Source organism: Salmo salar, chromosome ssa24 (genome assembly GCF_905237065.1).
Source record: "Salmo salar chromosome ssa24, Ssal_v3.1, whole genome shotgun sequence".
NCBI lineage: Eukaryota > Metazoa > Chordata > Actinopteri > Salmoniformes > Salmonidae > Salmo > Salmo salar.
In genome coordinates this window covers 4,619,873-4,635,495 of record NC_059465.1, presented here as the reverse complement: position 1 = coordinate 4,635,495, position 15,623 = coordinate 4,619,873, and the positions used below count along the sequence as shown (strand labels likewise).

The window sequence follows — 15,623 nt, the reverse complement described above, 5'->3', positions numbered from 1 at the left end:
ATGTGCGGCTTATTTATGTTCAAAATATATATATTGTTTTTTAATTCAGTGGGTGCGGCTTATATTCAGGTGCGCTCAATAGTCCGGAAATTACGCTAAGTACATTTTATCAATTACATTTACTTTTGATACTTAAGTATATTTAAAACCAAATACTTTTAGATGTTTATTCAAGTAGTATTTTACTGGGTGACTTTCACTTTTACTTGAGTCATTTTCTAGTAACGTATCTTTACTTTTACTCAAGTATGACAATTGGGTACTTTTCCCACCACTGCAATTGAGTGCAGGAAATGCAGAAATGATAAAAGGGCTGAGATTTGTTTTGGTTGAAGTTGAATTGAACAGTATAAAACAATCAGAATGGAGAAAGACTAATTGAAATCACTTAGAATGTATATGTTGCCACCCTAGGATCACTCACTACTCATAAAGCAAACGTAAATCCTTTATTATTCAAAAACTAAAAATACCGTCAAATACCGTCATACCGTCCAATTTTTTTTAAATACCGTGATATAATATTTTGGCCATATCGCCCAGCCCTACTCCAGGACACCTACGTCACAGGAAGGCCAAAAAGATCATCAAGGACATCAACCACCCGAGCCACTGCCTGTTCACCCCGCTATCATCCAGAAGGTGAGGTCAGTACAGGTGCAACAAAGCTGGGACCGAGAGACTGAAAAACAGCTTCTATCTCAAGAACATCAGACTGTTAAACAGCCATCACTAGCACATTAGAGGCTGCTGCCTGTAGGCATAGACTAGGAATCATTGCCCACTTTAAGGAATGGAAGACTAGTCACTTTAATAATGTTTATGTATCTGGTATTACTCATCTCATATGTATCAATTTGTAAGTCGCTCTGGATAAGAGCGTCTGCTAAATGACTTAAATGTAAATGTAAATGTATATACTGTGTTCTATACTATTCTACGGTATCTTAGTCACTTAATAATGTTTACATATCTTGCATTACTCATCTCATATGTATACTGTATACTGGTTTTCTATACTATTCTACTGTATCTTAGTCCGTTCCGCTCTGACATCGCTCGTCCATATGTATATAGTCTTAATTCATTCCTACTTAGATTTTTGTGTATTGGGTATCTGTTGTGTAATTTTTTAGATATTACTTGTTAGATATTACTGCACTGTCGGAGCTAGAAGCACAAGCATTTAGCTTCACCCGCAATAACATCTGCTAATCACGTGTGACCAATACAATTTGATTTGATGCAGCACTCCATCACTCTCCTTCTTGGTCAAATAGCCCTTACACAGCCTGGAGGCCTCTTGGGTCATTGTCCTGTTGAAAAACAATTGATAGCCCCACTAAGCGCAAACCAGATGGGATGGTGTATCGCCACTAGCGGTTCTGGGGGGGCAGGGGGGGGGGCCAGTGCCCCTGTGACAACAATTTTGGACCCCCTTGTGGCCCCCCTAAATGTGGAGTATGAAATCATTTTTACATAACTAATTTTTGCTATCGTTCTTTTTTTACATCCGTTATTAGACAGTGGCAACGATGATGATGATTATGAACATGGTCTTTTGCCTGCTAATGCCTGCAATGCAGTTTAGAAAATGATATGACAACAATAACGTCTAATGTAACTGGCCACTCTAACAGTACAACTGGCCCCAGCTTGGCCCCCCCCAGTTGAAATGGTCTAGAACCGCCACTGTGTATCGCTACAGAATGCTGTGGTAGCCATGCTGGTAAATGTGTCTTAGTGGTAGTAAGTGTGTCCTCCTCCATGCTTCACGGTGGGAACCACACGTGAGGAGATCATCCGTTCACCTACTCTGCGTCTCACAAAGACACGACGGTTGAACCAAAAATCTCAAATTTGGACTCATCAGACCAAAGGACAGATTTCCACCGGTCTAATGTCTATTGCTCGTGTTTCTTGGCCCAAGCAAGTCTCTTATTATTATTGGTGTCCTTTATTCACACAGCCTGATTCACACAGTCTTCTCTGAACAGTTGATGTTGAGATGTGTCTCTTGAACTCTGTGAAGCATTTATTTGGGCTGCAATCTGAGCTGCAGTTAACTCTAATGAACCTATCCTCTGCAGCAGAGGTAACTCTGGGTCTTCCTTTCCTGTGGCAGTCCTCATCAGAGCCAATTTCATCATAGCGCTTGAAGGTTTTTGCGACTGTACTTTCAAAGTTCTTAATTTTCCGCATTGACTGACCTTCATGTCTTAAAGTAATGATGGACTGTCATTTCTCTTTGCTTATTTGAGCTGTTCTTGCCATAATATGGACTTGGTCTTTTACCAAATAGGGCTATCTTCTGTATACCACCCCTACCTTGTCACAACACAACTGATTGGCTCAAACGCATTAAAGGAAATAAATTCCACAAATTAACATTTAATAAGGCACACCTGTTAATTGAAATGCATTCCAGTTGACTACCTCATGAAGCTGGTTGAGAGAATGCCAGTGTGCAAAGCTGTCATCAAGGCAAAGGGTGGTTCTTTTGAAGAATCTAAAATATATATTGATTTGTTTAACACTTTTTTGGTTACTACATGATTACATATGTTTTATTTCATAGTTTTTATGTAATCAGTATTATTCTACAATGTAAAAATAAAGAAAAAACCCTTGAATGAGTAGGTGTGTCCAAATGTTCAACTGGTACTGTATATTTATTCTTTGCTAAACAGGTGGGGCTCAAAACAGGTGGGCTCTGGGATGCAGACAAGGTCCTCTGCCCTTATACATTTAATTCACACAGACTCAAGCTTCTATCTTTCTGCCAGTCCACAACCCTATTAAAAGAATATCACTTGTTGTTCAATGTGGGCACTAAGGTAAAGTAGGCCTAATATAATTAGGGAATGGTATTATTGCAAGTTCATTATTTCAATAATACGTTTTTTACAAAAAAGACCCATAGGGCTACAAGGTTTTTTTCTTTAACGCCATTCTTACAACTAGATCATTTTAGTTTAACATATATACTTAATCATAGAGGGAGTAACAACGATATTACAGTATATCAGTGATACATATTCAGTCACGGTGGTTGACAGTAAGTGGAAAAGGTGAACCACTTTTAAAGGCCTTTACAACATTCCATAAGTACCTGTTTGACCAAATGCTAAGGCAACAAGCCCACTTTGTCTATTCCCTCTGAGTTCATGGAAAATGTCAGTGGCTTTGACAGGCAGGCAGCAAACACAATATGTAATCCTCCATCAGATAACCACAGAAACACATGAAGAGATGACATATAGTCTCAGGACTGACTCCGATGAAGGCCAATGACAGCCGTCATGATCCCAACTCGAAATAGATAAATACAGTATCACGTTTTTGATTGTGTGCAAGAGCTGCGCCTATTTCTTACAAATGCCGTTTAGATTTTTTGGGTTGCCTAATCTCATGTTGGTTGAGGTCCTTCTAGTCCTCCGCATATAGCCTGCATCTCAAATGGCACCCTATCCCCTAAATAGTGCATTACTTTTGACCAGGGCCTATAGGGGTCTATTCCCGGGCGGGGGGGGACGACGACCCCCACATACACCTCAAATATACATTAACACACAGAAACTGCAAAACCTCCATATAATTAATCTCATAGGCCTAATAGTACTGTAGAGCTCTTTTTACTTGCACACATTATAGCTGGGTCGCCCTGTCCTGTCCCTAGGGGTCCACCACCCTGCAATGCCCCAACTCAACACACCCCACTCAGCTTTAGGATCTTAGTGAAACATTCATTTATTGGTTTTGGGTGTGTTAGGCCAAGGCCAGCGTGAAAAGCAACAGGACAGCAGACCCCCAGGGTCAGGACTGAGCAGCCCAGCAGTTAGGGATTGCCTAAATAGGTATCTCCCCTGACATGGGCATGTTTTCAATATAGACTCCTTTACCTGTACTGTATTCCATATAAGGCATCCAGACCCTATGAAAGTTGCCCAGTATACTCATAATCTTGTAATAAATCAATATTGTTTTAAAATCATCATTGAGGAAAAAAGAAAAGGCACACAACACACGCATAGGTTAGACTACTATGTTAAGCGAGCGTTGAACCTTTTCATTTTCAATAAGTATTGATTATCCATTTATTTGTCTCTGTTTTGTAAATGGTAGACTATATCCTATAGGCCTATGCAAAATGTAGGAAGTGTTGCTGTCATAATTCTTGCTGCTTCAAGTTCAGTAGCCATACCTGTGAGATCAGGTGCACGTGTGATCTGAATTAAATAGAGTAGGCTATAGCCTATGCATGGGCGGAGAAGCACGGGGCAGTTATCTTTCCGAGGAAATGTACTTCCTAAATACTTTACTACATTGCCTAGAAATAGATCACCCATATTTCTCAATTTTAGGCGTATGTGACACAGGTCACTTGCCAGCCATGGTCCCAGAAATGTTGTGCCCTATAGGCAATATCAAATGCGCAAAAATAACTTAAGAAATAGTTTAAATTACCAAAGATTCGGCACATGGCCATAATATTAGGCTATCTGTATTACTGGGCAGTCAGTATGCTAAATGTAGTTTGAAGAGAGCAGAGTAGGAGAGACTTTCTTGGCCCAAGCAAGTCTCTTATTATTATTGGTGTCCTTTAGTAGTAGTTACTTTGCAGCAATTCGACCATGAAGGCCTGATTCACACAGTCTTCTCTGAACAGTTGATGTTGAGATGTGTCTCTTGAACTCTGTGAAGCATTTATTTGGGCTGCAAACTACATTTAGCATACTGACTGCCCAGTAATACAGATAGCCTAATATTATGGCCATGTGCCGAATCTTTGGTAATTTAAACTATTTCTTAAGTTATTTTTGCGCATTTGATATTGCCTATAGGGCACAACATTTCTGGGACCATGGCTGGCCAGTGACCTGTGTCACATACGCCTAAAATAACATTGAGGGACTGCGGTTGGGTTTGGGACAAGTTCTTGCAGTAGCAGGTGGGAGTCAGACAGAAAGCCAGCGTAGCGGGCGGGGTGCTGGTGGAGTGCGGTATGAAAAGCTGCAGATTAAGGAATCGGTCCCACCCAGACCTCTTCTGTGCACCATGACAGTGAAGGCTGTAATGTTAGAGCTGTTTATTACTGTGTCAGTGTGAAAAGTAGGGAATTAGCTAGGGAAACTGACAAATCAATAAAGTTACATTGCCATACTGCCTAATAAAAACTCACATTGCACTGAAAAAACATCATAATATCAATTTTCAATCATTTGGCTGATGGTTTCATCATTTGATTGAGGTCTAGTGTGATTGAGTCTAAAATAATAGCTAACATTAGCCAACCTTTGGCCAACTGTCTCTTTTTAACGGTACTTCAACTGGCGAAAGCTAGGCAAGTTCACTTTCCTTCTGTTGAAACAGAACAAAACAAAGGCTAAAAAACATTTCCATACAAACAACTGCTGTTAGATAGCGATATGAGGTGGCTATTATTACTATCTGACAGATAGCTAGACGCTAGAACTGACCTAGATGTGGTAGCTACAGTACTAGCTAACATACACACTGAACTATGCTCAACTCTCCCGTGCCGGTCCAGCCAGCCTCCCAGAAGCTTTGCCTTCAGACAGCCTGTCAGCCCGCTCTGTGGTATCCAAGTGGTCCTAAATCCAGCTGGCTGAACACTCCAAACAGCCTACCTGACCACTCGGAGGCATGGTCCTAAAGCACACCATTGCCTCTTTTTGTATCACATTGCAAAGATGCAATTTCAGAATGTGGGGGGGACATGACCCCCCCCGTCCGCAGTGAAAGTTGCACCCCTGGTTGTGGAGAGCTCTTCTTCCCGATAGGCAAAACAGCTGGGGAAGATGCCAATGTAACCAGCACAGTGTCCCTCCAGCCACTCCTCGTTGACTGGTAGACAGAGGGGGGGGGATAGAGTAATTTGTCAGAACAGGAGGTTACGTACTTACTGTGCACTTAAAAAGCACAAGACTTCATAATTTCTCATGCTCCATTACCTTCACTGAGAATGTCAATAGAGTCTCCCTCACTGAACTCCAAGTCCTCTGGGCCGTCTGCTGCATAGTCATACAGTGCCACCATCTGGTAGAGAATGGTACGGTTGTCCAGGCGGTCCTCAGTCTGACACAGCGAGAGCAGAGGAACATACGGGTATATTAGCCACACAATCCATTGATGAATTTACATTCAAAATGGCCCTGTGCTACATACAGTATATTGTACTACTGATTATTCCAGAGGCATACACTATAGGTCTTTGTCCAAAATGGCACCCTATTCCCTATATACTGCAAAACTTTTTTCCTGAGCCCTGTGGATCTCACCTGGCACCACAGTGTGGTTCTGCCTGCCTCTGCCACCTCCAGCAGGGCCCTGAGCCCCTCCTCCCCATCCAGAGGCTTCAGCACCTGGGAGCCATGCTGCCTGTGTCTGGGGGGAGAGGAGAGAAGGAGAGGAAGAGGAAGGAGGGGAGAGGGAATGAGAGAAAGGAAGAGAGGGGGAGAGAGTGGCAAAGAGGGAGAGGAAGAGAGAGGAGGGGATAAAGTGGGCACACATGAGGGTGAGTGGTTATATTTTTAGTGCGGTAGCAGCACTTGTTAAAATTGAAGGTGACAGAAATGGGTTGGCAGGTCTGCAGTTACCTGAGGCGCAAGTGTGAGGCTGGCTGCCCCAATTTGTGTGCAATTCTCTCCTGTAGTTCATCGTACGGTGTGCCTAAAGGGACACTCAGAGCCACGGTGTATCTGTAATGCACCTTTACCACCACAGACCCAGCCTCTGCTCCCTGGGGTAAAGTGGGATCCTGTGAGAAAACATGTAAATTGTATGGCATGGGACTAAAACAAAACAAATTCTACAAAAAGCACTTTCTACATGATTGTATAGGAAACAAACATGAGTGAATGATCATAAGGAAGCTTTCAGAATTTTTTTTATCTCCTGACTGTATAACTGGATTGGCAGTTTTTGCCTGGACAGAAATGGAGATAAGTCTAGTCTAGTCTAGAACACTCTCACTGAAACCTCTCTTTCCCCTAGCCAGCCAGTCAGGCATCTTATGGGAAAGTATAGCAGCCTTCACACGAGAAGTCCATTAAATTTTGGCACAGGTATCAGGGAGATTTTAAGAGGTCATTTCTTCTTATGAAACAAATTCAGGTCACTGACATGCTGAGTCATAAAATAACATTTTTTTATCTCCCTCCCCTAGGCATTCTATGGACTTAATCAGGGCACATCATCAGCATTCTACTCATTACACCACTACAACGCTTTATGAGTCGTAAAATGATTTTCTATTTATCCACAACTCCATCAGAATACTGTATATGTAAACCCAGCTGGAAGGAAGTATAATATAACACAGTTTGTGGGTGTCAAGTGATTACTCCTGTACACCTGCACATTGAATAAGGTGCTGGCACTGACCTGTATATACTTGCATTCTCATGCTTCTTTAACTCACATTGTAGTTGTTGTGCGTTTGAAAAAATATATATATTTCTGTTATTATCTATATTATTATTATCATCATCACTGCTTTGTTGGGAAATAGCTTTCAAGGTAAGAATTTCCCTGTACTGTTTTACACCTCTTGTTTCCTGTGCAAATAAACGTTGAAACCTTGACCCTTCTTTGAATCACGCTGATAACCATTCTAGTTTCCCTTTGAGATACGTACATATCCTGCGGTACAACCTGAGGACACCTGCTACCTTTAGAGGAATAAATCGCATTATCATAATCTTCATTTTATCTTTAAATGTATTATTTCGCTGGTGATTAACAGTTACAAACTCAGATACAAACACTGATTAAGTCAGGCCCTTTACTCACCAGTTCAGTGGGGCTGTCTACTGTGGATGTGTACTTGCGTAGCGAGGTGGAGCTGTTTGGTGAGTGTGTGGCAGAGGCATAGGATGGTGGTGGTGCCTGTCTAACTGGGCTCTCTGCAGATGAATTACAGTACAACATTAAAACACTCAGTGAAGAGGTTTTCAAAATTATCAAATTTATACCAGTAGTACTGTACGTGGGCATGCCAGAATGACGACTGTTATAATTAAATTAACAACAAAAGGTGCTTTAGTTTAGATGGATGCTGGCCTGGCCTGGCTCCATCCCCTTGTCCTGTCCTCTGCCAGAGGGGTTAAATGAGTTGAGCCTACCCTGAGGAGATGCTATGGGGCCGGGCTGGTTCTGTGGGCGAGTGGGCGGCCTGAGGCCCGGTGGGAGGGGGATCCCACTGGGAATACTCTGTGGAGGACACATCAGAACAGGGTAGTCAAGGTAACAGATCTCTCTCTGTGCTTTCCATTACAGCAGTGAACTATCCAGAGAGGCTGGGCTAATAATTGCTATTCCTTTTATGACACCTTTCTCCCTCATCGTTAAAATCCAAGGGAATTCAACAGGCCTGTCTGTCCTCTACATCTAGAAGCGTTAAGCAGGTGCAACTTTAGTACATTGTGATACAGCAACTTTTTCCCTGACACATCACTTTTTCCCCACTAAGTCCCGGGGGGGGTACAGTGAAGAAAAAGCTCTGAAGCTCTGAAGTAAATGAAGCTGCTCCTAAATGTAGTGGCACATTTAGTTCACCTCTATGACAGACATTGTCTTTGTAAAATAATAGAAACAAAAAGTCTTACTTTATTATTTCTTCTGCCTTTGTATTTCTTGACATCCACTGGGTCTAGCAGTGTCATGGGGACAAGTCCTTTCTAAAGGAAGAAAGAAATTCAAAATGAGAGATGAGTGGTAATCAAATATTGGCATAGATACACAATCATACAGAAAGAAGACAGGCCACAATAAAAGGAGGAGGTGCACTGGCGTTGTGGAAACCCCCGCAGTCCCTGTTGTCTAATTTATTTGTAAATGTTTAATAAATAATTTTGACATTTTTCATTTCCACACGTAGCAAGCTAAGTGTTTGTGTTGTCCAGTCTAGATGGTAGTAGGTGAGGCAGACAGACAATATAGTTGTCATGCTTCTAATTAGCCTATTTCTCGGCCGCCTCGGCCTTCTCACCTGATTGGCTATCAAATATCAAAAAAGTTAAGTGAATCAGGTCGGACTCGGGTGGAGAGTGAGTGCGTTGTTCAAGATGGATAAACAAAAGGCAAGATAGACCAAGTGGTGCACAAAAACGCTGTAAAAAATCTATCTTGTGCCAAATTACTGAAGATAAGCATCAGCAAAGCTACCACCTTGTCCTCGAATTACGAAACACCATCGCAGGTGGATGCTAGTAGGCCTAGTTATGCAGCAGCTAGCACTAGCAGCCTCCCAGTCCCGACAGAGCCCTCACTACCCTGGCCTGGCAATGACAGTGGCCTTGCTCCTCCTCTTCTTCCTCCCCTCAAGAATAGTGACAGTTCCTCTAGTGATAGTCCCTCCTTCTCCTCCTCCTCTCCCAGAAAACCAAGCTGATGACTGCCAGAGACCCAGCGGCGCTCATGAGAGCAACCTCCATTCTGTGAACACTGGTAAGCCTACGAGTGATGGAACGGATAGCCCCGACAGCATGGAGTCCAAGTTCCAATGTGTAATATAAATAGTCTACCAGTTAAATACTGTATATAGCTATAGATAGGCTAGTAGGCTATCAATTGCCAGACAGCTCTTGTGGGCAGCGGCGCCTCCTGTGGAATATGGAAGTATTGCATTGCTATGTGCTTTGTAATTCAAGCATCATTGTTAGCTTCTACTATGGAGTAGCGGCCACTAGTTACAGGGGTCTTTCACCTGTCCATCGTGTATGACCGTGGCCAGTCCATCTCTTTCCATATCACTGAAGACAAACACCATGGCTCCCCCTGGCACAGTCAGCTGACCAGGGCCCCCGGATATGTAGGGGGTACGCAGACGCATGTAGCGAGAATCCCTATGGGGAGGCAAATACACCATTAGAAGTAAAGGGTAAACATGCACACTACCATGCTTTTCTCACTTGTAGTGCAGAGAGTGAAAAACCCAAAATAAACACACCCAATTTTACTTTTGGCCACCATGTCACTCAATCCACCATATTAACAATGAACATCTTCTTTGGATTCAAATATCAGCTCTGAGCTCTTTCTATGATGTCCCTGATCATTTTTCTGTTCCAATGACATTCAATTTGGGAACATAATGAAATATCAGTGTGAATAATGTAACTTACTCCACTCTATCCACCTTGGGCTCGTAGTATCCAGGTTTCTGTTCAGAGGACAGAGTCACAGTCAGAGGGAGAGGCAGAAGGCATGGGCTTTGGGCTGTGTCCCAAATGGTACCCTATTCCCTTTATAGTGCACTACTTTGGGTGGGGCTTGGGGGGCAGAAAATAATAATAATAATAAGGTGTACATTGCAAATTGACCACAACTAATCCCAAAAAGAGATTGTATTTGAAAATAACAATAATTTCATACCTTGATTACATTGAGACGTACAGTATGTCCATTTTTTTATTTGTGGGAATACTCGGGAACAGATTTCCTAAAATAAAGTCGATTTCTGCTGCGCTACTGGTAATTGTACAGTCATTTTTTACCCAAAACTGTATTTTTTCAAATATTTGAGGGGATAAAAAAAAACCTGTTGCCGACCCCTGAAATAGTGTGTCATTTGGGATGCACACAAGGTTCTGTGTAATTCCAATGCTATTCTAACAGCATTATTCAGCCTTACCTGAACCCTGAGCGGTTCAAATCCACCAAAGTCATCATTGGGTATCATAGAGGAAATGACCTGAAAGCACAGGAAAGGCCAATCTGTGATTAAATCTGATTCAATCGAGACACACACACACAGAGAGTGGTGTGGATTTACTGTACCTTTGGTTTGCCCAGGAAGTCTCTCTCTCCCAGCTGTTCTATGTCCTGTTTCCTGGGGCGGAACACCTGCCCCTCTGGCACCAGGAGGACAGGCAGCACCTCTCCCCTCTGGGGATGGACGCACACACACACAGAGAGACAGACAGAGAGACAGACAGAGAGACAGACAGACAGACAGACAGACAGACAGACAGACAGACAGACAGACAGACAGACAGACAGACAGACAGACAGACAGACAGACAGACAGACAGACAGACAGAGAGAAACTCAGCACAAAGAGAAATGTAGCCATGTAGGACAGGACACCACCATGCCAATGTCAAAGGATTATGTGGGGATATAGCCAGGACTTTTTCCTGGTCATGTGACTTGATCAGTGAGAAACCACCTCTGGTCCTATGTGGGGAGATTCCGATGTCTTACGTGTATGTTTCTGATAGTGTACTTACAGAGATCATGTCTAAAGCCACCTCCATGTTCCCTCCTCGCCCCCCTCTTCCTTTCTCCTGGGAGGCTGAGATCAGGATGTCCCGGGCTTTGTCCAACTGGTCCAGTCTAGAGTGGGCAGCTGCTGCGTTATACAAGACCTGGACAACCATAGAGAAACTGTCACAAATGGCACCTTATTCCTTATATAGTGCACTAGATTCCCTATCTAGTGCACTATTTTTAACCAGAGCCCTATGTGCACAGGTCAAAAGTAATGCAGTATAGGAATAGGGTGCCATAATAACAAAATCAAATCAAACTTTATTTGTCACAACATAACAAGCCCTTAAGTAAGCATTTCATGGTAATACCTGTTGTATTCGGCACATGTGACAAATAAAGTTTGATTTGATTTTGTTGTACACTCCATATGCTCACACAGACACGTAATACTCAACAACAGCCCATGAGAGAGCTAAATTATGCTGCAATTGAAAACTTAGGTGACGCCTCATCTCTTAACAAAAATATATAGATTTGTCTGGGTGCTACAGCCAATACGTAATTCAACTTGAATCAATAAAGGTCTCACAAATGTGGTTAATAAACCAAAAACAATAAACACATTTGTTCTAGCTGATAGATTTGGGGAAATAAATTCCTATGCAATTCCTATGTCAAGAATGCCTTCGCCTGAGACAGACACATAGTCGGTTGCCCAGATTGAGACAAACACAGCCACAGGTGTACATGGGGTAGGAATGTGTAATATGTCTTATCTTCATTATGAGAGGTATTTAATATTGTGTAACCTCAGAAACATTCCCCCCTTCCTTCATTGAGGCTTTGTCAAAAATCCCTACCAGGTGGTGTATCTGGCTTCTGAACTGCACAATGAAAGTGTTGACATATTGGAACTGAGGATATTCTCAGTCATGAATTTCTCAGTGTACACCCCAAATAGCACCCTATTTCCTATATAGTGCACTTCTTTTGACAAGAGCCCTATTATAACAAGTCACACGACCAGAATTGATGCCCTTTAAAGAGAAAAGGGTTGCATTTGGGATGCAAACTTAATTCAAATATCTGACACCATTATATCTGATACTATATACATTTGGATTGTCATAGATCCATTTAGAATCTTGTTTAATCATACTTTACTCCACTACTGGTACATGGTGCACACATATAAGGTAAAAACTACACCTACACAGAGATCCTATTATATTAGAATTCTAATACAGTATGTAATTATATGTACACCTATAAGACTGTGGTGTAAGTCTACACCTATAAGTTACAAGTCCACCTATAGGATCATGGTGTTAGTATGATACAAGTCCACCTATAGGATCATGGTGTTAGTATGATACAAGTCCACCTATAGGATCATGGTGTTAGTATGATACAAGTCCACCTATAGGATCATGGTGTTAGTATGATACAAGTCCACCTATAGGATCATGGTGTTAGTATGATACAAGTCCACCTATACGATCACGGTGTTAGTATGATACAAGTGTACGCATTTAAGAGCATGGTGTAAGTCTGTTGTACCTGCCAACTGTAGAGCTTGTAGCGTAGCCCCAGCTGTTTGTAATCAATGACCATGTTCCCTCTCATGTGTTTCTGAGCTGAGATACAGTCATTCAGAGCCTCCTCCAGCCTGCACACATACCCACACACACACACACACACACACACACACACACACACAGCAGCAAGGAGATGTCAGATATAATGGCTATCAGCTAAATGTCTCTTGTAATCCAAAGAATGAATAAACAGTAATTTTGCCTTCATAGGTTAACCAATGTCTAAAAACTGTACAGACTCAACCTGTTGTTTACTTTAATAAAAGACAGAACATCAGTAGACCGAAGAGGAACCATAATGTTGTACAGTGATCACTTACCTGCTAGCCATCATGAATGCTCCAGCTCTTTGGAAAAAGCCAACTGCAAGTCGCTCATCCTTTGCTATGGTCTGGTCTAGAGCCTTGGCAACACAGGGTGACAGATAAATATGACACACACACACGTGCACACCCATACACTCCAGATATTGATTAATCACTCTCCTCCAGACTTACCTGGATGGCAGGTTCCAGCTGCCCCAAGGCGAGGTGAGCAGAGGCGGTCAGAAACAGAGTCCGGGAGGTAGGTTCAGTGATCTGGTTGAGTTTAGACAGGGCTCCCTGCCAGTCTCTGGCATCCACTGCCTTTACCGCCTCATCCCACAACCGCAAAAACTCTGTGTACAACATCCTCCTCCTGTGATAGGAAGTTTAATATAAAGGACAAGTTATACCACAAAAAAAGTTAGGACAAGTGGGAAGCAGAAGAATTGTATACACTGCATTTTTAAAGAGAATCTGGTACATCCATTTTCACACTTTTAAATGATTGATATAGAGCCATTGTAGTTTATATCGCCTCTGTTGTTTTTCAAAACCCAGACAGCCTAATTAACCGATAACCTAGACAAGTCTGAGTGTAATGAAGAAAATAACAAGATTACTCAGAGAATTTAAGAAAGTTATTTCTATTTTCAACATTTCATGTAGGCCTACAATGTAATAACTGGACTAACTGCTGTGGTAGCCTATAAGAAGGGGGGGGGGGGAGAAATAACACAACAAATAAAATAATTAGCTGATCTTCATCATTAAACAACAACAACCAGCTCTGTGCTCACACTCAGCAAAAAAAGCAGGGAGATTTTGATTGGGTGACCTTTAAAGAGTATGCCAGTCTTTCACATGTGATAATCAACCACATGCAAGCTAGAAGGACTTCCTTAAATATATCTTGCCTTTAAATATGTATTTAAATCATTGTTAAATATATTCAAAAAAATGGTTACTTACAGGTTCTCCCTCCAACACTTAAAACATAAACAAGAAGAGAATCCTATGGTCAGTTATAGGTTCCTGGTAAAGTATTCCACCTGAGCACCTTGAATCTCCCTCAGGATGGTAGTGAGAGCTGCATGCTTTGGTGACAGCAGTGAGTGAGCCACAACCCTGCTCTACAAGGAAGTCAGTCGCATTCCCCGGGGTGGGGAGGGGAGCAAGCAAACAGGGCATGGAATGCACCTGGGCTGTTTCTCAAATGGAACCCTATTCCCTAAATAGAGCACTACTCTTGACCAGGGTCCATAGGGCAAAAGTCAAAAGTAATGTATTATATAGAGAATAGGGTGCCATTTGGGACAAACTCCAGGAGACAGTGACAATAGCAAGTACACAATAGCTTCAATAACAAAGTTTTACTGATTCACAAAGGGCGAGACTACAGTGGAAGGCACACACCCACTGAGGTTGACTTAGGTCATGGCTGATTCACACTTTTTTATAACACACTCATTATGAAACAAGGACACATTCATTTACATTCCGTTTTTACCTGTCTACAGGAGGGGCTTGCTTTGAGCGCTCACCTTTCCAGTTGGCTTAACTGCTTTACAAGCTATGTTGTGATAAAGAACAGGTTCTGCCCATAGCTTTTTTAAAATTTTTTATTTCACCTTTATTTAACCAGGTAGGCCAGTTGAGAACAATTTCTCATTTACAACTGCCACCTGGCCAAGATAAAGCAAAGCAGTGCGACAAAAACAACAACAACACAGAGTTACACAAAAACAAACGTAGTCAATAACACAAAAGAAAAGAAAAATAGAAAAATCTATGTACAGTGTGTGCAAATGTAGAAAAGTAGGGAGGTAGGCAATAAATGGGCCATAGAGGTGAAAATAATGACAATTTAGCATTAATACTAGAGTGATAGATGTGCAGATGATGATGGGGCGGCAGGGTAGCCTAGTGGTTAGAGCGTTGGGCTAGTAACCGAAAGGTTGCAAGTTCGAATCCCTAAGCTGACATGGTACAAATCCTGGATAAAACGTTCCACTGTAATAGTGAAGGTGGCAGTAGAAAATCTTAACAGTATATTTGACCTATCAAATCTCAAATACAAAACTGAAGAACATGAACAACAATGACAAATGGTTTGATGAAGAATGCAAAGAAATTGAGAAACCTGTCCAACCAAAAACATAGAGACCTGGAAAATCTCAGTCTACCCCCAATTGGAAAACACTAAACAAACAACATGAAGAATTATTTATCCAAAATGGAGATGTATGGGTAAACCAGTTCTTCTATCTTTTTGGCTCTATAACAAAGAGCAAAAAAAATATACATGATCAAATACAAATCTTAGAATGAACTATTAAAGACTACCAGAACCCACTGAATTCTCCAATTACCTTGAATGAGCTACAGGACAAAATAAAAACCCTCCAACCCAAAAAGGCATGTGGTGTTGATGGTATTCTGAATGAAATGATCAAATATACAGACAACAAATTCCAATTGGCTA

At 41.8% G+C, this 15,623-nt stretch overlaps 1 protein-coding gene across 1 annotated transcript; it reads right to left on the bottom strand.

The window, feature by feature from the left end:
* Positions 1 to 5,074: 5,074 nt before the first annotated feature.
* LOC106585217 (NADPH oxidase activator 1) lies at positions 5,075 to 14,781 on the bottom strand. Its single transcript, XM_014171181.2, has 16 exons — positions 14,111 to 14,781; positions 13,334 to 13,514; positions 13,157 to 13,239; positions 12,799 to 12,907; positions 11,256 to 11,393; positions 10,804 to 10,911; positions 10,658 to 10,717; positions 10,149 to 10,186; positions 9,731 to 9,869; positions 8,631 to 8,702; positions 8,148 to 8,235; positions 7,816 to 7,928; positions 6,621 to 6,781; positions 6,303 to 6,408; positions 5,976 to 6,099; positions 5,075 to 5,868 (listed from the first exon to the last, which is right to left on the bottom strand). The coding sequence occupies exons 2-16, from the start codon at positions 13,505 to 13,507 to the stop codon at positions 5,723 to 5,725; spliced, it is 1,659 nt and encodes a 552-aa protein (XP_014026656.1). The 5' UTR covers positions 13,508 to 13,514; positions 14,111 to 14,781; the 3' UTR covers positions 5,075 to 5,722.
* Positions 14,782 to 15,623: the final 842 nt, after the last annotated feature.